The 26,043-nt window shown below is 39.3% G+C and overlaps 1 protein-coding gene and 1 non-coding gene across 3 annotated transcripts; both read right to left on the bottom strand.

Moving 5' to 3' along the window:
* Nucleotides 1-1,513: 1,513 nt before the first annotated feature.
* Nucleotides 1,514-24,302, bottom strand: MYBL1 (MYB proto-oncogene like 1). 2 transcript variants are annotated; one of them, XM_065751906.1, is made up of 16 exons: nt 23,932-24,302; nt 20,685-20,787; nt 20,493-20,564; nt 17,579-17,671; nt 16,373-16,593; nt 14,500-14,689; nt 14,201-14,275; nt 12,614-12,718; nt 11,690-11,923; nt 11,009-11,377; nt 10,450-10,592; nt 9,920-10,034; nt 8,117-8,233; nt 7,926-8,030; nt 5,928-6,107; nt 1,514-4,166 (listed from the first exon to the last, which is right to left on the bottom strand). In XM_065751906.1, the coding sequence occupies exons 1-16, from the start codon at nt 24,129-24,131 to the stop codon at nt 4,038-4,040; spliced, it is 2,451 nt and encodes an 816-aa protein (XP_065607978.1). In that variant the 5' UTR covers nt 24,132-24,302; the 3' UTR covers nt 1,514-4,037. The 2 variants fall into 2 exon arrangements, with proteins under 2 accessions (XP_065607978.1, XP_065607979.1); XM_065751907.1 differs by having other exon boundaries at nt 9,920-10,013.
* Nucleotides 24,303-24,736: 434 nt separating this feature from the next.
* Nucleotides 24,737-24,826, bottom strand: TRNAY-GUA (transfer RNA tyrosine (anticodon GUA)). Its single transcript is given in 2 exon segments — nt 24,737-24,772; nt 24,790-24,826. It is a non-coding gene; the product is annotated as a tRNA-Tyr (tRNA).
* Between the last annotated feature and the right edge of the window lie 1,217 nt (nt 24,827-26,043).

Below are 26,043 nucleotides of genomic sequence, written 5' to 3'. Positions count from 1 at the left end.
TAGAAGTTATTAGCATGCTTACTGCCTGTATACACCTAACTTTTGTCTGAATGTTCACCGCAAAACTAAATGCTAGAATAAATTTAATTTTTGGAGTATTTGTTGTTCATACTGTGTTGGACCTTGCAGCTGCGGTCATGCCAGTATTGAGTGCTGGAAGTCTTATTTCATGAAGCCTGATTCCCTTACAGTGTTGCATCAGAACTGTTTTGGTACAGCTCAAGTGGAGTTATTCTTGTGTACAACCAGACTAATAGCAGTAGGAACCGGGCTTGTTTGTGCTAATCAATTCCTTAAAGACCACTTCTTCTAAATAAAACCACACCTTTGAGTAAAGCTCCTCCCAGAGGATCTTTGTATAGTCAAATGTAGGGTTGTAGATTACTCCGTGTTTGGCTTTCTGGTAGCCTGGCTCTCGTTTCTTCCACTGATCAAAGCTGTCACAGGAAAAACAGATTAGCCAGCCACATCAATGGAGAATCTTCTTCTCATCTACCTGTGCTTCACCCCAGTTTCTGGCAGCCACAAGAGCATAATCTACCCACCTCAATGTCTCAAGCAATGGGATACACAACTTCACGCATAGAAACGTGGAAGGTCTGCAGGATATTCATGCAGCTATCACAGCCACAACCCCAGCAAAGCCCCAGTTAAAGAGAGCATTTGCTATAACAGCTTAAAAATAGATGTTGCAAATTACGAGGACATTGAAAAGGCTTGTCTTACCTACCTTTTTCCTTGAAAAGAGCCTTATTTTAACTTATCATTGATACTTTGTCTCAAAATCAGGAAAGGCAATGTTTATATACCACCTGTTGAATGTCCATGTCTCTAGCAAGAGAAAATAGTCTTTCAGTTTAGCAAGTACTTATATTTAAAAAAAAGTCATTCTATACAACTTAGTCTTGCTTTTAACTCCCAAGACCAAAATGCATACACTAAAAACATCAATTCTATTACATAAATGATAGGAATGCAAAAAAAAGATTTAACAATCGTCTTTATTGCTCTAACTGCCTCCTCTGTGTAAATATCTGTGTTGAAATCTTGAAAGACAAATAAGCATTAACCAAATACAGGGAGTCTTACACGCAGCCTGGGTTGAAGTATGTAATGCCAGGAGACTCAGTCTTGCAGTGTAACCTGTTGTAGTAGGCGTGGCTGGGATATGGGGAAGTTATGGGACAGGACCTTCCCTGCTCTGAGGTTGATTAATGATGCATGCTTAGGAGCACAGACGATGGTAGATGTATGTATATCAGGAGCTGCCATGCCTTATTAAACACTCTTTTGCCATTTTCTACACAACCATATTGGTGTCTGTGATGGCAGTGGCCCTAGCATGGTGAGATCGCTAGCCCCAACGGTCCAAACTGCAAGAACAGAATCAACAGTAACCCATGGGTACATATGATCCCTGTTTCTCTGTACCCAACCCAGCATCACGTGCACACATAGATGTTGCTTTAAACAGCACTAAATGTTTAGGCTCTCAAACAAAAGGGGCATACAGTAAACTGGTATGTAGATGCTTTATTTCTGACATTAATATGGTCTGTCTGGTATGTGAGATTCTCTTACATAGAAGATTGTAGTACAACAAAAAGTAAGATAAACAAGGTGTCTGTTGTACAGTATGTTGAAACTTAAAACAAACAAAAATAAAAGGAGTAATATGTATTTAGTTTTCATGCAAGTTTGGCTGCTGCATGTGGTCTACCTATAAACTGAAAAAAATGCAAATGCACACAACATTCAAAAAATAAAAGATGCCTGACATCAAAGATTAAAACCTTCTTGCTAAAGAAACAAAATAGGAGTTAACTAGACGATCCAACCAATACCAAACCAAATTAATACTACTTATAAACCTATGCTGAGACTCAGAATAGGGAGCTTTTTTGATACCATTTCTACTGAAATATATCATCCAAATTCTGGATATTCATTCTCTGTACAGATGTTACTTAATCCTTGGTGAATTAAAAGCAGTCTCCAGCATAAAAGCTTTTATTAAATCCGCTGTGGTAACGTACAACTAAATCCAGTACTGCCAAGAATTCAAAATGCATCCTTTTGGATCTCACTGGTGAGGAGTAATCTTGGCATGATGGATCTTTTTGCAATCCCATTAGTTCTAGGATTCCACCCCCCACCCTCGTCCTCCTCTTTAAAATTTTGGTCTGAATTAAAAACAGCTAAAAAAGTTTATGCCTACACTACTATCACAGCCAGGTGAATATTTAATATTTAAAATAAAAGAACTCTTAAAAATAAGGATTGTATAAGCTCTGAGATGTTTAAACAAGATAAATAACCAATTACTTTCTTTGTGTCAACTCGTCACGTGTTAAAATTCTCCACCAATAAATAACCCTCTACCATCTTTGATATTAAAAATGATAGGAATACTTTCCACGCCCTGCATAGTACTGGTTGATCTCAAAGTTAACTAGAGAACCTGACAACATTTGTGTTATTTTACGTACAGTGCATATGATGCTCGCTCTTTCCATCTCTCATAGCAGCAAGCCGATTCTGCCACCATCTGTAGCAGCACACCCGGGAGTGGAGAGGAAGAGTGTCTGAATTATAAATAGCTAAAACTACAGTGTATAATTCTATTTACCTGTCAGTATTTGCTGATAACACACCACTGCCATTTGCTAGAAATTAACTACATAAAAATTTCTACAACAAAACCAAGTGAAAACATTCCTTCAAAAAAGAAAAAGATAAAATAAGTGCAAATACCTAAAATAGGCAACTAAAGCAACTGTTGTGACCTGTATACCTTTAAATAAGGACCAAGGTTTCGTAAATAAGAGAATGTTCTTTGCTCTTCAAACATTTAGTAAGTATATAATGGTCAAACTTAAGTGCAGATACAACTGTTTTGAGATCCAAGGTGCCAAGTTTCTTTAAAATAAGAATAATAATAAGGTATAAAATGCATTAGTTTTTAGTTCCTATGCAGGACAAAGTACTTCTGGATCACATATAGGACCCTAGCCTTCTTTTCTAAATATATTAAAACAAGGTATGAGAAGAGTTGATGTATATTGCAGGTATACCTTGTAACTATTTTGTAGACCAACATGATTTAAGGGGTATAGTGCAATCTTTATGTAGATGTAACATTCAGTATAGATTTGTATGCTTCAGCTCTGTAATTCTTCTGCTATACCATACTTTAAGGTCAAAGGTTTAAACTTGTCCTCTTTGTTTCAGCTGTTTTAACAGGAAACAACGTTGGCTTCTAGACAACCTGCATACATATAAATATCTACATTTAAGCTTTAAAATGAAAATAAATTATAAAAAGACTCCTTTCCAATTTACAAGTTTTTCCCTGTCACTACACACTGTACAATACATTCAACAATCATCTCATTTTGAGATTTATGAAGAAAATACTGATGCTTTACACTAAAACCTAATTCACCCCTCTCTGCCTACTTCTTAGTACCATTTGCAAATAAATATATTTAACACTGTAGTTAATTTCACTGTTTTGCAGCATACCAAAAAATTAGTAGTGCAACTTTCTATCCTTCCTTTATACAACTCTCCATTGTGTTTCTTTACATACTAGGAAAATGCTACATAAGCAGAAGCACATTCAGTCATTTATGTTGTTCATTCAGAAACCATTAACGATCTATGAATCTACTCCATACACTAGCAGAAAAAAGCAATGCAAGTCAAAAAATAAATATGAAAAATAGACTTAAAAATGTATGTTCAGTACATACTGCAATGCTCTTAGCCTTTCTTTACAGTATTTAAGGGTGTTACATTTTTAATATTTAAGAAATCATTGCAGAACTGTTTGTACTATCCCTTTGTAGAGAATACAGGAGTTTCATGTCTGTTCTTTGTCAGTCAAGAGAAGAAAGGAAGCGTTAAGGTCACCTAAAGGCTTTCCTTAGCAGACAGTCTCAAAGTAAAGACTTAATTCACAAGTATTGTGCTGGCATCCCCTTCAACATCAAATCCATTTCAATAAAAGAGATGGTTGTCAGTTGCAGTGACCATCACAGTATCAGAGTCCTCGAAGAGTTGTTGGTAGCTGTGTATGCATTCAGATACCTTCTTGCTTGCTCAGTCATGATAAGCTGGTCTTCCGTTCTTCCATAAACAACAGCTTCCCATTCGTAATTTGGCTGCATAAAATAAAATTCAGTTTAAAAGATTCTTCTTTAAAGAAAAATATTTCTTCTTTAGAATTAAGCAAATCTCAAACAGCCTTCTAGAGTAGTAATAAATTATGAAATTCCAGCAATACTGTATTTTACAGGGAAGGACCCTATTCTGTAAGACAATACCTAACATCTGCGACAAAGCTCCTTCATCCTCCCATAAATCCAGCTCACCAGCAGTGCATCTGTGTTACATTTTCAAGTTATAACATACCAAAAAATGCTCTTAAAAACAGATTAGTTCAGCAATTGAAACCTAAAAGGGTAGTTAATTAAGTTGTCTTTTTTAATATCTTATCCTTTAAATATGCTAAGCTCAACAAGAAGCAAAAAGCATTATTGACAGCTGTCTGGGTGACATCAAGGAAGGCAAAAGAGTTTGGCAGCTGAAAAAAGTACTGTAAAGGACTTAATTGAACCAAACTGACAGCTGTGCAAGAACAGCCAGACATCTAGGGGATATTTTAGAAATGGTAAAGGCATTAGAAGCAAAAATAATGAATGTAAGTCCTGCTCATTCCGTCAAGTAAATCCTGCACATTTACATGAGTCACTGAATCTTAAACTGATTTGTAGTAGCTCAAAACCAGAACTGACACTAGCAGACCGTAGCATAAGGAAGAATACAAGATTCTCATTTGTGCAGCAGGGAGAAAAACTCATTTAAAATCACAGAGAAAATCAGCCATTTGAATTTCTCTATGAATGTAGCATGACTTGATTGATGGAAGGGCCCCATGATTAGAAGAACTGGTAAATGGAATTTCTGTGGGGAGGGAAAGAAAAGAGAAAGATGTTTCAGTGAGAATAAGGGTGAGCATGGTATGACTAAGTCCCCTTTCAGGCATTCTGAAGCGTGTAGTTCTCAGCCAGAGAGATAAACTGACCTTTAGTACAATTCACAGCATTTAATAATTCTTTTTTTGGATAGCACAATTATGCGAGGTGTGTTCTTTTTCATCATTAAAGAAGATCAGAAAACAATACTGTTGTCTTTGTACTTTAAAGGACATCACTGTTACAATGATTAAGTGAAAAATGGAAGGCTCCAAGTGCCCTGTCTTCCTATATGTTAGCTTTTAGAATTTATTCAGATAAGTAGATGTTCTGAGAGAAAAACTATACATTAAATTCTATGTGACAAAACTATAGGTGCCAAATCAGGTCAAAGAGAATCTTTCCCGAAACCTGGTGGTCAAAATACACACACAAACTAGGTTCCACTGTCTGAACTAATTAACAGTTTTATCAGTATGGAAAATATAGGATTGTACAGGAACAGGCTCATTGCAAGAACAATCACCAAACAGAACCCGTGGATTAATTCTGCTTATCACATCCCCCTGAAGTATGAACACTGGACAAATCAAGAAACTTAAGAGCAATGGAGATTTAGTTTGCAACAAGTCAGTGCTGCAAGTTTTCCTAGTGCTTGACTTCTTCAAACCTGCCTTCTAAGTCCCTGCTCTCCTGGTTTTACACTGGAAACACATTTAGACACTCAGTTTAAACATCTGGATTGTATTTAAAGAACTTAGGTATGAATAAACACTTTGTGGACATATGACTGACTTACGAATAATAAGGATAATGGAAACTCTGACCAAAATTAGAAAGCTCAATAGAACAATTCCAGACAGACATTAGAACAAGACAGAAACAAAGAAAAAAGAATTTAATAGTTAACCTGCTAACCAAACTAAGAAAAATACTTTGAAACCAGACCTGAAGAGATTTCTCCAGTTTGGCATTTTTTGAAGAACAGGTATTCAGTTTCTTCTTAATTACTGCATTTGCTTTGTTTGATGAATTTGCATCTTGGTTTTCTGATGTCAAGTTAAATCTGTTGTCATGTATTTCCAACAATGGTACCATTAACAAAGATGTTGTATATGCATTTTCTGACTATAAATAAAAAAAAAGATAGGGAACATAAATAGTAATCAGTGCTTCATAAAAATAATATTCTACTGCTGTGATCAGAGGAGTCAAAGGGCCTTCTCAAAGAGCAAATAGTCAAAGAAGCAATTTTCACATCCCTTACCAAATTCAGCTCTATCTGTGCCTTGGCTTTCCAGATCTTATCTTTACACATGCAGACAGCGTCCCTATATTCTTCCCAGGCTTCACAACCCTGCCTCCACTCCCTGCACACTTCTCTCTTTTCCCTTAGTTTAAGCTGCAGGTCCTTGCTCAGCCATGCTGGTCACCCGCCTCCTCTGCTCAATTTCTTGTGCTGCCATATTAGTATCAAGGGAAGAACTGCTTTAAGAACTGCAACAAGCACTGGATTGGCCACTGCACGAGTTCTACGTGCTAATAGAATTTTCAGAAATAAAATCCAGCGTTACTACAGCAAAGCAGAAGAAAGGTATATGGCAGTTTTAGAGAATAAAAAGTATCTGTTTGCTTACAAAAATACCCCATTAAAATGTGTTAAACTACCTTTGTGGATTCATTTTACCCTTGGACTTTACTCCTGGCTGACGTCCCTACAGAACCACAATTTCCACCAAAGATTTTTATATCACCAGCATCTCTCCTAGGAAAGTGTAGTTTCTCCTAGGAAATGTGTCTCCTATTGCACCAGGACCTGTCTGTCACTGGAAAGGAAGAAAAGCTATTCCTTCCAGTCTGCTGTAGCAATACATAAATGGTGCATCTCATTTTTAGCTTAATAACCCGACCATAAGTGATGGAAAATACAGCATTCCATAACAAGTCTTTATGAAAAGAGCACTGAGGATTTTGTTTCTGTTTTGAACAACTGCAGCTCTGAGCGATGCTCACGGTAAGACAGGTTGCTTTTGGAGAAGCAGGGAATTTCCACTAGGTGGCGGAGCACCCAAGGCCTAATAGATACAAAGGCTTGTGGTGGGGTCTGAGGCATTTAAGAAAGGAATTTAGAAAACTAGCTACATTAAACAGAAGGGGGTATGACTTAAGCACATGGGGTTTTTTTCAGGTTCTTAAACATGGCTTAAAACCTGATCAAGATTCATAGACACTTATTCCAAGAATTAAACACCCGTGTGCATTATTTTAATATAAATATTAGAATAAAGTTTTCCCACAAACTAAAAAACTAATGATTAATTTATTTAGTCATTCAATTGTAATAATATTAGGCTACTTTTTTAAAGGAATCCGGGACCAAGACAGTCTCATCTCTGAACTTTCAATGTCTTGATTGCTGAGGAAGAAGTATTCAAATTGTTTCAAGAAGACAAATGTCACCAACTTCATTTCCTACATGGAGGATATTTCATATTATATTATATTTCCTATTATGTGAAATGGGAAAAGGAAAACCATGGTGCCTAGCATGCAAGTAGGTATTCTCACATCACATCTACCAGAATGCCTAGCATGCAAAACACAGCTGTAAACGTCATCTATTTGGTTTACAGAGAGCTTCAGTGTGCCATATGTGCTAAAGTTCACAGTTAACCAGCATGGAAAGCAGCTCTGCTACAACACACTTCTAAGCATCCACACCATTCCCCCTAGTCAAAATTTCCTGCTTCTGTTCCTTGAATGCCTGAAAGGAAGAATTAACCAACAGAACCCCAATATTTAAGTACTGCTTAAGTACTTTAAGTAATAGTTCAAACTGAAAGTGATTTTTACTTCATAGATTGATGAATCTAAACTCAAACCAATCTCTTTTAGCTGACACAGTGAACAACATTCAATTCCACCTGCATTAATATTAATACCCACCTGTACATCCAGACCATTGTCTTCTGTGAAGAGCTGGACACCAAGCTCTTCTTTTTCCCATGTATCAAGGGCCAGTGATTTTCTGACTTTTTTAGAAGAATTGTGCTGCAACAAATGTTTTGCAGAGAAAGACTATAAAATGTTATTTAAAAGCCATTATTGCCTAGCTGAAATTATTATTATGAAGTTACCTCCTGCTTGCAGCTTTTATACACAGAGTCATCTTCCTCCTTCTGAAATATATCTGTTCCAGTTTCCTCTTTCAAAACTTCCCTGATGTCTTCCTCCAAGAAGGCAAGTGGTTGTGACTAAGTTAATTAAAAATTAGATTAGAAAATACAGGAAGTCTATTAGCTGCTAGCTTTTACACCACATTTTACTTTTGCAGAATAAGAAATCTTGAGAAATGCAACAGATGAAGGATCTAAGCTATTGTTACAAACTAAGGATCACCGTTTCAAGGCTATTCGAGTTACTCCATGTTATTTCTATCCAGAAAAAAACACCTACCTGCACACAGTGCCTCAAAACAAACAAAAACAACCCACCTAGTTACTCAGCATTGAAGAAGACATGCAAACTATTTGTTCACATTTTTAGCACTAGCTATCCATTGACAAAAGGGATACAAATTCCTTATGTGTACTGAACACATACAAATACAGGTATATATACACATGTACGGACAAAAACGTGCTAAAAACTGTACTATTAAAGTATGGCTCTTGTTAGGAAAGGAATTTATATTAGTTCTAATACAAATCTTTGAATAAGACATCAATAGTTCTAAGTACAGTACAGAATTTCACAGAAGCCATACAGATGGCTCCTTTGTGTACCAACAGGAGAAGAATTCCCTTAAGCCTTCAACATTTGATTTTGAACAGGAGGTTAACAGTGGACAGAAACAGTCATGCCAAACCGCCCCATTTGCATAGTGAGAGACTGTGAATCTATAGGGTAACACAGATGGTGCCAAGCCCTGTGGCAAAGTCTGAGCTACCTTCTGTGTTTGTAAAAAAAAAAAAAAGTAGTCAATATACATTGGCTGGAATTTTTTCAGAACTTGAAAAGCATGTCTACTGAATTCCAAAAGTTATTATGCATTAACATACCTAAGCTAGGTTAAGAAAGAAGCAAAAATTGGATTACTATAAAAAAAAAAAAAACATTATTCATAATCAGCCAAAAATAGTCTTCTGTCACTGCCAGAAGAATCAAAGGAGTCATGAATTGATAAATTAAAGTGTTGTTTTTTGGATGACGAAAACTCCAGGCTTCATTCAGGTAAACTCCTAAGAAGGGTACAGCACTTCTAAGCATCTTCCCATCCAAAAGAGCTCAGAATACTAGCATGCTGTGATAAACATCAAGTTTCAGTCCTAACAGTGTTGAAAAACCAAAACCAGAAAACAACTTAGCTCTTACATGGTTCAGAAGATCTAAAGATAGTGCACTTTTTCAAGTTAAATGTGAATATTTCTTAAAATAAAGAAGTTGTTCACATTCATCTGCACCAGATTGCTCTTGCTAGGTTATCTGACAAGCAAACTGACATCCATTCACTCTCTCACTTAGGATTCTTCTTTTTGAAAACCAGAATGCTAAAGAATTAAAACTAAATTCTCAGACAATGATGTTACCACCTAGTAGGAGGCACAACGTTAACACAGCTGCACCAGTTTAAACTGACAAACATACAGGCAATGTTTTAGTCTCAGTCAGTATTTCTTGAAGATATATTACAGATACTGAACATCATTCAAAAAAGGCAGTGCCTCCATACTGCACTGAAGGTCTACAGTTTGTCCAACATAAAACATCTGCAATATTTCACCTACATCCTAGCAATTCTGTAGGATAATGCTGAAATTCAGTGAAACATTAGCATTGTTAAAACAGGCTAAGATCACACTAGGGCTTACAATGTTTAAAAAAAAAAAAGGAGCATTTATAATTTAAATAACAAGAACACAAATTACATCACCACATACCGTAAGTTTGAGAGGGCCATACTTTTTCTCCTGAGCGGCCAGAGCATTTTTAAAAGGAGTTGGTGTCCTTGGTGTTGAACTCAACAGAGATCTTCTAATCGTGGGAGTCTGAAAACTATTAAACATATAAAATTGTTCACATGTGCTTAAATATTTTACTTTATCAACAATAATTTCATAAAATGAATCTACAAGCCATTTTTAAATTCCTTAATTCACACTATAGATACCACCACCGTTAATCATTAAGTATTGCAATCACAATAACATTACTCTAGCTATATACAAAAATTATAAATTAATTTTGTTCTACATTTAAAAAAAGGAAAAAATAACTGAGTACAAGTCTAACTTGTCTAACTGCTAGGTTAAATAGAAAGCCAATTTATGTTAGCATACAAATATTGACATGTTGTGGTTTCTAAAACTCACCCATAGCATGTATATGGGTAGAATAATTTCTCAACATTTAGAAAAAAACTTGCTTTTATTTAAGCAACACCAACAGATGCTTAATGTAATAACCCTACCCCGCATTTTCCTTCTGAGCTTTTGGTGTCGTTTCCTTGTGTAGAGAAGTCGTAATAAGAACTTTCTGCCCACAGATTGGCGTTGATGTAAATGCAGGATTTTCAAGGTTAAATTGTTCATTTCCAGAGCGAGTGTTGAAAAACTAAGCAAACGATAAAAGGATCACTGTATCAAGCACTAAAAATCTGTATGTGTATCAGAAGAGTTTTCACTGAGAAGCCCCAATAAACTGGGCTTTTGCCATATTTATCACTGAAGCTTCTTCAGTTTAGTAATTCCTGTTGCTTGTTTATGCTAGGGACAATAGGTCTTTATCTACAATTGCTTGCATGTGTAAGGGTGATCTGAGCTGCAAGTCCGCCACTAAAATAGTCTTCAAAACAAAGGAACTGTTATTTAAAAGTTTTCTTGATAGATCTACCCTGAAACACATGTTTTAAGAAGTCTTTGGACATGTTTGTTTAGGCTGTGCTTTACTCCTTGGGAAGAAAGTATTTGCAATTCAGTACCCAGCCACCACAGCCCTCCAAGTTTAGCTGTGTTTATATTTAAACTCACCTGTGATGGAGAAAATGGTAGTGTTTTCACCGGTGTGTGCTTTAGTGCAACACTGATGGCATCATTGCACACGCCATCATTCAGTTCATTAACTGGTGATTGCCCAACACGCAATCTCTTCCTCTTCCTTAGGATAGCAGGTGAAGTCCTATATTTAGTTAAATTTGGAGTAGATGGAAAAACCGCTTCTTCCTCACCACTGACGCTGCTGTGTTTTTTGCCATCAAGCATGACACTGACATTAAACTGGCACTCTGCAGCCCGTTCATTGTGTTGAACCTGCATTAATTTTAATGGAGCTGGCTTGACAGGAGATGCAATAGCCTCTGAAAGGTCAAAACTGGTGACATCACTCCAAGCTACAGGATCCTATAAGACAAGATGAAAAACGCCAAAGTACTAGCAGGTTTATCTAAGATTATTTCACAACAGCTAAACCAATCTTAAAACTCTCTTCCCTCACTATTTATGAAATGAAAAGTTACACTGCCTGTACCTTACACACAATACTGAAACAACATATTTTAAAACAAGCAATAAAACAAATCGCTTAGCATGAGAGAAACTACGGACAAGGGCAGCATAAGGTAATTTCAGAAATATTTTATACTAATTAAGCTCTGATGTTGTGAAATGAATCGTTTAGTTTTCCTTTTAAAAATAGCATGAATACTGACTTACGGATTCAATGAGATCTAGCGTCTCTGCAAATTCAGGAATGGTTTGTAGAGATGATAACACTGAATTTGCTTCCACTGCCAAATACTTAGTGGGTGAATTCTGCTGAACAGATGTGCCCTGGGTCTCATCCACGCTGTAGAACTCGCTTGTTTGTTCCCCAAGGCTATTTAGTGTATTAGGTACACAGTCTTCCATAACAAAACTTCCAGACCAGCTAGGTAGGCTTCCAACCTGCTAAAAAGTTTGAAAAAAAATTTTGAGCATATTCAGCTTTGAAGCTGAACAAAATCATAGTTAAAAATTGAACCAGAGGTTCATCTGTAATCTAAATTAGTGAACAGTAAGGTTGGGTTTCTTAAGTACCCGACATCACTCCCAGCCCTTTGTTCTTGAGGAAACGTCTATCACCTACAAGCTTCCCACACGTAATTTAAGTTCATGAAAGTTTTGTACAGTGCAAATTGATATACTGCTGTCCTAAATGTGGACATTAAGTAGTGCAAACACATGCAAAAGTTTGACAAATATAATACACAGGACTAGAGGTAATCTTTTGAAGTTAAATAGGTCAAATCCAATACATCTTTCACTATTCTCTGTCAAACAGTTGATTGACATTGCTGATCTACAAAACTGAATTGCAGTGATATGAACAAGCACACGCTAACTTTTGATGAGGGTTAAAATCATAGCTCTCAAAGGAATGGCTGTCCAATTGCAGGGCATATTTCTAGTGTTTCTACAGTTTAGAATGTTGTATTTTGCCTCAACTCAATACATAGACTTTCTTTTATAACAGATAGACAACTTCACTTTTTAAAAGGTCAGATAAAAAAATACAAATCCAAACATTCGTGACTGAATTTCTGAAGATTAATCTCAGTGAAGTACATTAAAATATCTATAGAAATGTACAGTCCTTACAGGTGATAAATGTTTTCTTCTGATTTCATTCTCTGTTGACATGAGCAGCAATTCAAGTTCCTTTATTTTCTTTTCTTTGTCAGGGTCATCATCAACAAATGATGGCTGAAAAATTTAAGAAAGAAGCCGTTACTATTTTCCACTTCTACCACCCCTCCACAGTAAGGATTCCACGCTATACTTCAGCTACATTTTTACCAGCAACCTGCTGGAACAAAGCTGTTCCAGCTGAATCACATTTGGTAATGCCATTTTCATGTGTGAGCAAAACAAGCCCAGCAATTAACAGAAGGATCTGACATTATAGAATACAAACTACTATTCTAATATGCTTTCTGAGATAATCTATAAATGCTAAATATAACACTTTTAAACTAAAAGTCACTCCGTTCCATCTTACACAAAGGCATCAATGTTGGTACCTTTGCAGATGTGTTTGTGTTTTCATGCATTTCCTAATTTTGAATAATTTGGTTTTCCTTACTGCATAAGAAAGCATTTCAAATCAACATTTGCTGATCAAGTATCTAGACATTCAGAAACTATCAGAAATGAAAATGTCTTGGAGCTATTTGCTTGTTTGTTTAAAAAAAATGCTTAAAACTTTCTAACAATGCTACAAATAGGCAGCAAGAATATACACCACAAGTTTCAAAACTAGTTATACTTCCCAGTTTAGGGAGGACTTAGAGGAGCAAAAAATATCTTTAAACATTACTTTATAGTACAATCCAGCGTCAGAGGCGACATGAAGCTTTGTTATGATTTGTATTTCTACACTGAGAGCAGCAAAGAAAATTCCATGTGAAGCAAATCAACCGCACAAGGAAACTTAAGATTAGGTACAGAGTTCTGCAGGATGACCTTAACGCACCTACCACAAGCAAAATATTTTTTCCCAGTGTCAAAATTATTGTTTCACTCATTTAAAATTCACAAAATTCTTCCAGGAAGTTTAGTGATAAGCCCAGTTCACAGAATAGAAAGGGTTGGAAAGGCCCTCTGGAGATTATCTAGTCTAATCTATATATTCTGCAATACAAGAGCAATTTCAAACACATTTGAAGTTAACCAGTATAACAAGCATAAAGATACATTAGTCATTGGTTGTGCTCTTTTTTTTTTGTTTGTTTTATACTTCACATTTTCTCAATACTTTGGTATTTAGAATGCTGCAAAACATCACCTTCAACTAATTGACAAATCCTGTCTTGAAATCTCACAGGAGCCAGGTAATTCTAAGAAATTATAATTTCAACCTAAATATTTAGCTAATAGTAAGATTTAAGTCATGCTTTTTTCAGAAGCGAGCACTGAACTATCTTCTTAGGCACTTCACTGTCACCTTATAGAGCTCTCACAAAGAAAGAGATTAAAGCAAACAAGCTCACTTTTACAACTGGTATCTATAGAGACAGCTCCTTTTTTCCTACCAATCAAATCAGAAGATCTACTTACAGAGGAACATACATGAATGAAGATGAATGATAAAGGCTTAGAGACAGTTTGAAGTTACATGTTTACTCCTTGTTTCACAGTTTAATACATAGTATGCTCTCTTCACTTACAAAACTGTTAGCAGTTTACCTGAACTAAGTTAGCAGATGCAGAAGTATACTCCATATAGCTGCCTTCTGGTGAAGCATACTGGTACAATGGAACCTAAAAGACACAAATCATTTTAAATTCCCTTTAAAAAGTAAGTCTATACAATTAGTTCCATTTTACCGTACATAAAATATTTACTATAGTTTAGAAATCCTAGCTTACTATAACATCACAAAAATATCTAATAGACCTTCACTCTCACAGATGAGTTTCTACTTCTAAACCCAATATATGATTCTAAACTGCGAAACACTAGTTATTCTGAATTTAGAACTTACATGTGTCTGAACAGGGACGTAAAATTGATTCTGAGCATGCAAGTTTTCCATAGTCAAACAAGGTTTTTGCTGAAGTTTAGAGGAGCCAGTTATCTCAGAACTAGACTTTGTATCATGTTGTAAATATCCTTCCTGTTCCACCTTTCTCCGCATTGTTGAATTCCAGTGATTTTTAATTGAATTGTCAGTCCTAAAATGAAAGTGTACAACAATAACTGGTTTCCATATCTCAGAACGTTTAAGATACAACACTGTTCACAGGGTCTGTGCATGCAGGTTAATCCAAGGCCACAAATCCAGAAAGCTCTAGTAACTTTGATTGGAAGCTCTATTACCAGTGTTAGGTTTTCTTGAAAGAATTACCAGAAAGCTGCTCCTTCCAAAACTGCCTTCTACTTATTAGTTCAAGGCTGCAGGATATTACAAGTAGCAAAAGAGTAGGTTTTGTTTCTGGTACTTATCATAGGTGAGAACCTTTTTTCTTGGATATTTGGACCAACTTCCCTCACTAGAACATCTACCCCATGCTACTGAATTTGCAGAGCTTCAAGCTGAGACACTTAGCCTACTGCCCTGCAGTGTATACTACCCACAGTGCTCTTACCATTCAAACTCATTTTTTCCCAAAAATGACAGCATGCATTCACAGCTCTAACGCTCACGTACGCAGCTCTGTGGAAGAATGTACCAGTGTCTCATGGTGCCACCCATTATAAGAAAGCAGGCGTGGACAAAGACCAATACCTACTGCCACTCCTATGGGAAGGAAAGGCCCACAGCTTGACAAGCATGATGAAAGCCCTCAATACTAGGCAAAAGTTGAGGATGAATGCATTAGTCTTAAAAACCAGCATCATTACTACCAGCATTAAAGAGGTGCACATAAATAGAACTGGCTTTAAGTACTATCCTTCACTTGAGCTCAACTCCAGGAGGTATTCCTCCTTTTGCACTAGCATTAGACTCTCCCCCCATTTCCCAGGTCTATCTATCTTCAGCAATGAGTCCCATCTGTGTCCTTAACAAATTCACCTTCCCTGCCTGCAGTGCTATTCAGATTGAATGCAATCCTATTCCTCCTAATGATTTCCTGAATTTTGTGATTTCAGTGCATAAACGAAGTGTCAAAACTTCTAAACACACTATGAAGGACTCATTCCCCCAGCGTAACAGGTGCTGACGTTCCCTACACACAGTTAGAAAGTTACTTCTTGAACACACATGCTACATTTGGAGAGGGAAGCTTAACACTGAATTATTGTCAGTACAAGGCTAAAATTTTATTTCACTGAACTTCATATATGAAGATTTTTTTTCTACAAGCATATAAGTTGGCAATCACACATGAAAGATAAGATCAATATATACAATTCATTCTTAACTTCAAGATCAACAAGCTTTGCACTGCACAGTTCCTAAGCCTGGACTCAGGCTCTAACCTTCCCCCTTTCTTTTATTTTTCAATTTTTTTATTTCAAAAGTGTCCTGTTTTTGTGCAACATTTTGTTTTGAACAGAAGAAAAAACACTTTGATATTAAGTCATAAGATGTTAAGGCATTCTTCCACTGTTACTTGCAGGTACTCCCTTCAGTTCTGCAAAATCTTTTGTGTTTTTTTGAAATTAGAAGAATTAAGTGGCCAGGAGGATTCTGAAAGAAGCTGCAGGGTGCTAGAGGTCCTTCTCCAAATTTCCTGGCTTTTTAAGAATACATAACCATATGCAAAAACCTTAAATGATAAACCTATATCTCGATAAGTAGTGTGATATGTAACAAGTTTTGGCAGATGAACTCTGACTAGCAAATCATATCAAAAAGCATTTTGTAGCAACTGCTTTCCGTAGTGCAATAGCTAACATAAATAGTGTTGTACCTTCCAGGAAGAAGCTTTGCAATTTCAGCCCATCGGTTTCCTAAGCGCTTGTGAGCTTCATAGATTATTCTGTCTTCTTCTTCTGTCCATGAAGACTTCTTAACCTCAGGGTTGAGATGGTTATGCCATCTCTCTCTGCATTGCTTGCCTATTCTTCCTTTGAGGTGTTTTGCAATTAAAGACCAGCGCTTCGGACCATACTTTTGAACTAATTCAATAACCTGGAACACAAATGGAAAGTATGTTATAATTCCAAATGCAAACTTCCCCTAACCAAAAAAAAAACCCAACACAGGTGAACTCGTTTCAGAAAAGGATTATAATAGTCAATAAGCTAAGACAGAAAACCCAAGGAAATAGACAGTGACATGGCTTTTCAAGAATTTTTAATTACTTATGAACTTTAGGGTTTAGAAGATTAGTACATATGATGGAAGTAGATGTTCAGAAACTACAGAATGCCCATCATCCACTGCATAAACTGCTACTGGGAAAGTTGAAAAAGGAAACTGTGGTCATGCCTGGTTCAACTTTTTTCAAAAGCATTAGCATGAAAAATAAATCACTCCCAACCTTTCTACAGTCTTTTGGTTGTGTTGCTTAGTTTGAAAATACATTTGAAACTTTCCCTTAAAAAGACTGATGAAAACTGTTAAATCGTGGATTAGGCAGGTCATATTCAGAATTTGATAAATACTAGTTTTAAAAAGCAGGAATAAGTAGGAAATTTAAAATACAGTATGTGAAAGCTGGAAGTACATCTCCATAAGGGCAGTCTGTATTCTGCAGGTAAGAAGCTGCAACAGAAGTGTGGAAAAGGAATCCAACACAGCATTATTAGCTTTAATAGCAGAGCACAAAATAATTCCCCTCAGCCCCGTTCCCTTTAAGTCTGGTGGGTTTGAGAAACAGAAATGAGACCTTTCATGCCATAGAGATCTCTTCTGTACAGTGGGCTAGAGTTCAGCCAGCAATTTGGGCAAAGGAAAATGAAAAACTTGAGTAGACCATACATTCTCTCTGCCTAAGAGCAGCTGCATTTTTTTTCCTTCTCAAACAGCGTAGTGCAATGTAATTCACTGTCACATGATATAAGTTTGAGACATCATGCGTGGGTATGAAGCCTAAGAAAGTGGTAGACACTCTTAGCAGCCATGTGTTAATTTTATTACAGTAAAAAAGTACAGCATCATTAGTTCTCATTACCCTCTGATCTTCCTCTTTAGTCCAAGGACCTTTAATCAGTTCGGGGTTTAGTACTTTCTGCCATCGATGCTGGCACTGAAAATCTGAACGATTCTGAAATGAAAGCCAGTGCATTTGTTGAACTCAAATAAGACAAACATTAGTTAGCCAGAATTATGAGCTTATCTCAAATTTAAATAAAAATCTTAAGTTTTATTTTTATGTCTTCCCTTATTATTTCTTCCATATGCTTGCAAGAACTATTCCACAGCTAAAAAAAAATCAACAACAAAAATGCAACTTTACACAAAGTTCTGACCTGATTACAATGGTCTTATTTGGTATCTTGAGTTAACAACTTGATTTCCTTTAAAGAAAAATTTTATTTCATCCTCAGTACTCCACATCTTTTCTCACCTTTAAGCAACTTACATGCTTTTGACAATAATGTTTCTTTCCCTATATAAATTATTGATACAAGAAATACTTTTTCGTTCAAGAAAACATTTTTCTAAGTCTCAAACGTATGTATTCTTAGTTCTTTACTACAGCATTAAGGGAAAGAGGTTTAGATCAAGTCTAGCTAACACACTTATTAAACAACATGGCTTTTTCTGATCAGGACAGATGGTGCTTTTCTGTAACTTCACTAAGGATCTTTTGAAATACTGTTCCCATTTATGAAAGAGAAGTTTTCACTTCACCTCCTAAAAAGCACCTGTAAGAAAATTTGGGATTATCAAGGGGCTGGCCAGATCTCTAGAAATATACAGATAAGAGTCTGATCCAGTACAATATAGTACCATTCCTTTTATGATGCTAGGACACAGTAATTTTATGCCTTCAGAGCAAGCTGCTGGAGAGCAAGTACTGATTTCAAGGCATTACCATGCTAACTAAAAGTTAAACAAGAGGCAGTTTGCAAGACCACGAAAGGCACAATTACATCTAAAATTACCATAATAATTTCAAGTTAATCACAAATAGAGATTGTAGGTTTAAAAGCACACTGGAATTAATTATTATAAACATATCATTTGCCAGCAAACATGATCCGTAAAAGATAGATCTTCAATAGATGCAAGTTGTTCCCATTTTCAGTGGGGGAAAAATTTTTAAGCTGGAGCTTTGTAGCATTCTTACCTTCAGTTTCTGAAATCGTGATATTTGGAGCAGAGAAGCAAGGCATGGCGAGATAAAACAAAGTCATTTCAGGTCTGCTTTAGCCACAGTAAGTTGAGGGAGAACAAACACAAGTTGCATTCCCTCCCCCTTGAGGGTCACCTTCCAGCATTCTTCACTTTTTCGGGCAGAATAGAGGGGACGGTTTATTTATGTCCAGCCCAAAAATGAAAGAGTTCTAAAAACACGCTGGTAACTCAAGATACAGTTGGTCTTCCTCTCTAAAGAGCATCAGTAACAAAGTGCTACTCATGCCAACCCCTATTATTTGGCTTTGTAATATGAACACAGCAACAGGTTGCCTGGAGAGGCTGTGGAGTCTGTCCATGGAGATACTTAAGACCTGACTGGATACAATCAGTCAGGGCTGGCTGCCCAGGACCTGCCCAAGCAGGGGACCCAGATCAGATGATCCAACCTCAGTAGTTCTCATCTGGGCAGCCAGACCCTCTGTGTACATTTCCCACAATAGTTGGGGAATCTTTTTTTCAGCCTCACTTGGGCACAGCTAAACAACAGCTTTCTGTCTCAAGAAGCATTTGTTTTCAGCTGCAATACTTTTCATGAAATCAGAACATTAGATAAATGCAAGTCCATGCTACACTTACAGATAAGTATAAAAAAAATGGCATCAGCATTTGATATTGTCTCTATCTTCTGCCTTTCACTCATTTCTTGGTAGCAGACAACATATGTAAGAAACAGTGACTTGCTTTTATGCTTCTTAAATTTACAAGCCTTAAAGTTTATAAGCTTATAAGCTCAAGATCTTTGCTGAGAAAAAAATAGTTTTTATGCAGTGTGCTTCTACATACTATGAGAAGAAAGAAATGTTACAGTACTTAGAGTTCAAGTTTACTTTTACCTATTCACACTGGAATTTCATGTAACCATACCATCCCACTCAATATGACAGGAACCAAAAGCAGGGTTTTAATTTTTAGATTTCTAACTTTTAAACACTCTGTACCACTTCTTGGTTGTGACTTCAGCCTTCATAAATTCTATGTTTTTAAATTATGCATTTTAACAACATTTAATCAGAACAGAAAGAACCATCATCTGTTTTGTTGCAGGCATTTTCTACTAGTGCAGCTCATACAGCTGAGGAGTCATTTAGCAATTGAATTGACAGCTCCTTTACTCATTCCTGTTAACCACCAGAACAGAACACTGAAAAATTATAGTAGTAAACTTTCAAGAAATGTGATAAGGTTCCATTCGTAGCAAATGAAGATATCACTTAGTAGAGAGATTTATATTTATTATGGCAGCTGACACTCCTGTAAAAACAGCAATGAATAATAAAAACAAACATACAAATACCATATCCTAAAGAGTTAGAGAATCAATCCCACTCCTATGAAGTGATCTATCAGGTGCAGTCCACTTTCCTACCTGCTTCAGAAGCAAATAGGGAACTGTAGATGCAATCGTCAAAAGGGACAAAACCCATGGAAAATTAGAATATATTATATAATGAAAGCAAGCACCAAGTATGGATTTAAATGATTTTTTTTTGTTATTGTTGTTTTTTAATTAATGCCTTAAGTCATTTCAGTTCATCATTCAAGTTCATCTGAGCTCAAAGCGTCCCGATATCTGAGCTGGAATTCAAGTCCAAATTACGAGCATCCATTAAAACATATACATTAGGCTTTTCTGGCTTGTTTCACCTCAACTCCAAACTGTTTACGATCAAAGTAAATAAAGACCAGAAGGGAACTTAAGCAAAACAAAAAATTCAACTTACTTGTAGATGACTAGCAATGAAAGCCCAATCATGTGTACCATTCTGTTCCACCAGCTTCTTTAGCTTTTCATCCTGTTAAGACAATCTCAGCCAATAAGAATTATGAGCTATCCCAATACTAAAGAATAACACATTTCAATATCTATCCTAAACACTGAATAGGAATGACATGAATGCAGGAAAAAAAATCACCTCATCACGTGTCCATTTCACCCTGTTACATATCTTCTTCAGACTTCTTTGCTGTGAGATTTCATAGTCATGATCTGCATATTGAAAGTCCTCATCTTCTTCACTGCAGAATACAGGAGAGTAAAGAAGATTAAGACAACTCTGAATAATCATTTGTAGTTTTCTCCATAATCATTGCGTATCCTAACATAATGCATGAAGTTCTTGTGAACACAATATCTGCCTCCAGCAGCAACTTCACTATGTCAAAGGAACAGAATTAGTTTAAATTTCCAGGCCATACAACAGGATACAGATAATCCATTCCAAAGGAAGATGCCAAAGTTTGAAGCAACAGCTGTTAAGATTGTCATTTTGTAACACGTTTGTGGATCTCTATTTTAGAAAAAATAAAATGAAGAGGATCACTAGTCTGAGAAGATACATTCATGTTCCACCTCCATAATGCCTACAACACAATAAAGATGCCAAAGAATTCAGGGTCAGCCTGAGTTTTTAAGCAGTCTCCTGACTTGCGCATCGCCTCAGTGTTACAGTAATTAGTTACAAATCACGGCTTTGAAGACAGAAACATTGCAGCAAGAAATCAGTAGGGTGTATGCGCTGACCCCCGAGGGTAGGAGTCAAAGGGGCGGGAAAGCAGGTAACGTTTGCTGCTCCATGTAGGTCATGCTCCATCTACTGGACAAATACATACTTCACAGCCTTGACAAACAAAGCCTTTCAAATACGAAGCACAGGGAAACGCTTCATGGAAACAACACTTCAACTCACACGTCAGTGATTCATGAGACAGTGCAAATCTAAACAAGTGAGGAAATCTAGGCCTAGCAGCAGGAAGGGCAGCTCCTCTGCGTTAGTTACGGCAAAGACACAGAGGGGACTCCCATCCAGTTATACAGCCTTAATTACAGCCAGCTCCACACTGCATTTTAAGTTTCACCCATTTCACTATCAGTATAAAAGCACAGCATCACAAGTTCACATTCAGAACTAAGTTTATCTTCTCAATCTAGAGGATTCTTCCCCCCTACCCCACCCCAAACAAAGGTAAATAAATCTCCTCTCAGAAATGAAGCAAATCTGCTGGTGTCAGAAGAAATATTAGCTGGTAGAGCTCTAAATTGTTTTCCAGAGCTTACAGTTCACCCACACAGCCCGCAGACCAGCCAAGTGTGTCTATCAGTTATTTCACACAAAGTGAATACCTTCTCTGCACTGCTTACCTGAAAGCGTTAGTACAGGATAGGACGTGCCCAACTTCTGCTCTGGCTTTGCATGTAATGCTGCTTCTACACCCTACACTGTATCCTTCAGGATTTTCCCTACTTAACACTGTGAGGCGGGCTGTATTAAAACTTTGTGCAAACAATAAAGCACAAGACAGCTTGTCTAAAGATTAATATCCTTATTCACACCTCTTGAATAAAAAGCTGGAAATCTATATTAAAAAAAAAAAACAACTGCAAGAGTTCTCCATTAATTATCTTAGGACTTAAAAAAGTTTGGGAACACAAACAACAAGATCAACCTCTCATCTTTTTCCCACAGGCTCTTGACCAACTTCAGGAGCATATCTTGGTATTATAATCCTATTTTGTACCGAGTACACCATACAATCTACTTATAACCAAAGATTTGGCCTTGCAGATTTGCCCATTGTCAACATCACCTCCCTACTCAAACGCTGCACAACAACCTGATTCAAGAACTGAGCCTCAGGTTTATGAAAAAACATACAGATTTGAAAATAATTAAAATGTGATAAAAAAAATGGAGCCGGGGCAGTTGGAAGCCTTACACCCACAGCTCTGAAGCCAGTGCACTCTGCAGGCAGTGAGCTCATCTGCACCTGGCTCAGCACAAGGAACTCCTGCATCATTGGTCTCATGCTGAACGGGATACAGGATTATAAAACTGACACAAAGGGATGTTTGGGACTGCTCCCCTTCCAATTGGGAACAAACGATTTCTCAAAGAAGTTAAGACTGTTCACCTGATAACTCATGGCAGCTGTGAGCATGAACTTAAACAAGGCATGGGTGGAACACATTCACCAAGTTCCATCAAAGAAGTAAACTGGAACAATGAAGTGTTCTGTGAGCTATGTGCAAGCTGTCTTTAAACACTGCTTACCTTGAGTTTTCCTTCACTTTGTAATTCTAAGTTGAGAAAACGATAAAAATACTTCCCAATGCAAAAATAAATAAAAAAATAAAAGAACACCAACCAAAGAGTCAAGTATAGTTTAAGAAAACTACACTTTAATTCCGTTTGGTGCAAAACTATAATAGTTTCTTTTCACACCACACTTCAACTAATTACCTTGAAAGTGCCTTATGGGAACTCAGAACTACACCAGTTGAGTCTGGGCTTTATCATCACCATTCACTGCCACAGTGCTCCTCTGGAGCTACACATCTTTAACCAGAGGTTCCTCTGCTACCACAGCTAGTTTTATTTTCTGCCGTGACATCAAAGCCCTTCATGCTCTTCACAGAGTACAAGCTGAAGCTTTGTAAAGATGAAACTACAGTTTGCAGGAGTGCAGACGAAGGTACCTTGTTACAGAACGCACGCTACAAGCAACAAAAACACTCCCTTAGCTGGCTCCTGCAGACCTGAGCCTCTGCCAGCCTTCAGCACGCCTCTGTTCCTTACACAAGCACTCCAAAGTATCACTTTCTCGGTTTAGCTGCGGCTTTTCGGAAGAAAAGCATCTGCCAAATAAATTATCTGCGACTTTGAGAGCGGCACTAGCTCTACGGGAGCACCGCAGCAGCCCCGGGCAGCACGCGCACTGGCGTTGCTCACTGAGCATCCCTTCCTTTCTCGGTCCCCATTCTTCTTTTATGTCGTTTTATCACTTCACAAAGCGGCTTTCTACTTAGGACAGGAGCAATAAAGCACTTCTACCAGACCCACGTTTGAATTCAAAGTGAAGACACACCCATCTCCGTATCAGTTAGCAACAAACTTATCAGGGCCATCTGGGATCTCTGCAGAAGCCCCCGAGGAAGGCTCTCCCTCAGGAAGGCTTCAGGCTGCGAGAAAACACCCAAGGACGCTTTCCGCCCGAGCAGAAGGGGATACCCGCCGGAGCAGCGCCCAGCGGGGCCGTGCGGAGTGGGGTGGGGGGGGTTAGCAGGCAGCGGGCACCTGCGCGGCGCGGGGCGGGGAGGGGGCGGCACCGGGCACGGAAGGGAGAGGGGAGGCGGGGACCGGGCCGGGCCGCTCGTTCACTCACCTGCGCGGTGCGTTGGCCATCCTCGGGGCGCAGCATAGGGGGGGCCGCCAGGGCAGCGGAGCGCCCCAGCCCACGCCCGAGCACCCCGTCCCGCAGCCGCCGAGCTCGGGCAGGGCGGGGAGAGAAGAGGGGCGGCCGCGGCCGAAGGGGGCTTCGAGTTCCTGGGACGGTTCCCTCCTGCCCGCGGAACTCCGCGGCATCCGCGACGCGCTGCCGGCCGCCCTCAGCCCCGGCCCGGCCCGGGGGCGTCAGCCATGGCTCGGCCGGGCCCTGACGGCGAGGACGGGCTGCGCACCGGCCCCGATCCCGCCCGCCGCCCCCCTCCTGTCACTACCGCCCTGAGCCGCCGCCGCCGCCCGGCCTCGCTTGGCTTGGCTTGGCTTCACCTCAGCCTGCCCGGCCCGCCTGCCGCCGCAGCCAGCCGCCTGCTTCTTCCCTCCCCCCCCGGCGGCGCCGGTTACGCCGCCGCGCTCGCGGCGGGCTAGGTCGGCGCTGCCGAATCTCGCGCCCAGCCTCCTTCCCGAGCCACCGTTTGAATCTGCGCAGGCGGACTGCCGCCCCATTGGCTGCCGCCGCCGCACGCGACACGGGCGGGGCTGGGGGGAGGTGGGGCCGCGAGAAGCCTCGCGCCGGCGGGGGGAGGGAGGAGCGAGCAACGGCGGGGAGACGCGTAACGGTGCCTATCCTAACGCCCGCCGCTCGTGAGTAGGGCCGGTGCGGCCCCGCGGGGCAGCGGAGGTGGTTACCGCTCTCTAGAGGAAAAAAAAAAAAAACGGCTGCGGCCTTGCGGCGCAAAAACTAAGCCTCCTTCGAGCCGGAATCGAACCAGCGACCTAAGGATTCCCGCGGGCTGCGCCTCTACAGTCCTCCGCTCTACCAGCTGAGCTATCGAAGGGAACTGACAGCTGCGGCCGTTCCGTCCCTCATGGCTTTGCGACGCGGCGGGACGTGGCCTGCAGTATTCGTTGTCTTTGTGGAGATGGGTTCTGGGTCAGGCTGCAGTCAAACCGCTTTTGAGGAGCAGTTCGTCATTTATTATTTTTACTGTTATTACTTAAGAGCGCTTTTCACACACCACATGAGAAGCAGTTGCCACTCGAAACCCAAAAGCCACGCAGTACCACACGTACACACGAAGGTTGTGTGGGGATCTCAGTGCTTTCCCACCCATGCTTTCTTCTGGCACACACAGCCCAAAGCCATGAAAATTCTTAAGTCTCTGACCCCACAGGATTCCCCAAGTGTGCAGTGTTGCTACAGGCAGGGACACACCTGCACAGCAGGCACTGCTCACTTGGAGGGAATCACTCACCAAAACAAACTCCTGCACCCCAAAACACAGGGTTACAACACCCCCAGGGCTGACTGCTCCTGCAGGCACCCAGGTCTCGCAGGCCTAGCAAGAAGAGGTCACTGAGTTCTACAAAACCTCTGGTGCTCGCATGTCCGCGTGCTGCAAAGGACCCTGGGCACCTCCTGCAGGAGGGGCTGTGGGGCCAGAAAAGCCCTTTGTCCTCCTCCTAAAGTTGTGTGGGGGCAAAACAGACGTATGTTGGTTCTTCTTTTTATTATCACTATTCCAAGAGCAAGTAAAAATGCAGACAGCAGTGTCTGTTCCTAGAGAGGAAGCAGTGAGGTGCCCACTTCCAAGGCCTCCCCTCTGCTGCTGGCTGTTGATGGATCAAGGTAGGGATACAGGAGCAGCCCTTGGCAGCCCTGTGTGGAGCACCATCTCCACACCAAGTACAAGGACAACCCTCTACCCTCCCGTTTTTTCCTCCTCTGAAACAGTGATGCCCTGTGGTTACACATGCACTTGAGAGAACTGAGAAATGCGGGTTCAATCATACCCAGCCATCCCACTTGTTGGGTGGCTGCTCTAACCACTACCCAATTATATATTAAAAAAGGAAGCACCCCAAACATCTCACCACATCCTCTTGTGGCTGCATTAAAAAAAAAAAAAACATGAACTCTGCATAGCTTTTAGGAGAAATGAGCATTAAAGGTGTTAAGGCTCTGGGTTGGGAGTTACTGAGCCGACAAAGGACGAAGCATCTTACTGCAACGAGAAGAGTATTCTCAGAGTTGGCATTTGAAGATACTTGTCAG

Source organism: Cyrtonyx montezumae, unplaced genomic scaffold (assembly GCF_038088225.1).
Source record: "Cyrtonyx montezumae isolate F1298 unplaced genomic scaffold, pur_monq_1.0 scaffold_8, whole genome shotgun sequence".
NCBI classification, from domain to species: Eukaryota; Metazoa; Chordata; class Aves; order Galliformes; family Odontophoridae; genus Cyrtonyx; species Cyrtonyx montezumae.
This window is presented reverse-complemented; position numbering and strand designations above follow the sequence as displayed.

What these genes read in the sequence shown, in the direction of transcription:
- MYBL1 (XM_065751906.1), bottom strand. Translation starts at nt 24,131, where the DNA reads ATGCCGCGGAGTTCCGCGGGCAGGAGGGAACCGTCCCAGGAACTCGAA. An exon ending in ATGGCCAACGCACCGCGCAG is followed by an intron (nt 20,788 to 23,931) that starts GTGAGTGAACGA and finishes TGTATTCTGCAG; the next exon opens with TGAAGAAGATGAGGACTTTC. An exon ending in GCAAAGCTTCTTCCTGGAAG is followed by an intron (nt 14,690 to 16,372) that starts GTACAACACTAT and finishes CTTTCATTTTAG; the next exon opens with GACTGACAATTCAATTAAAA.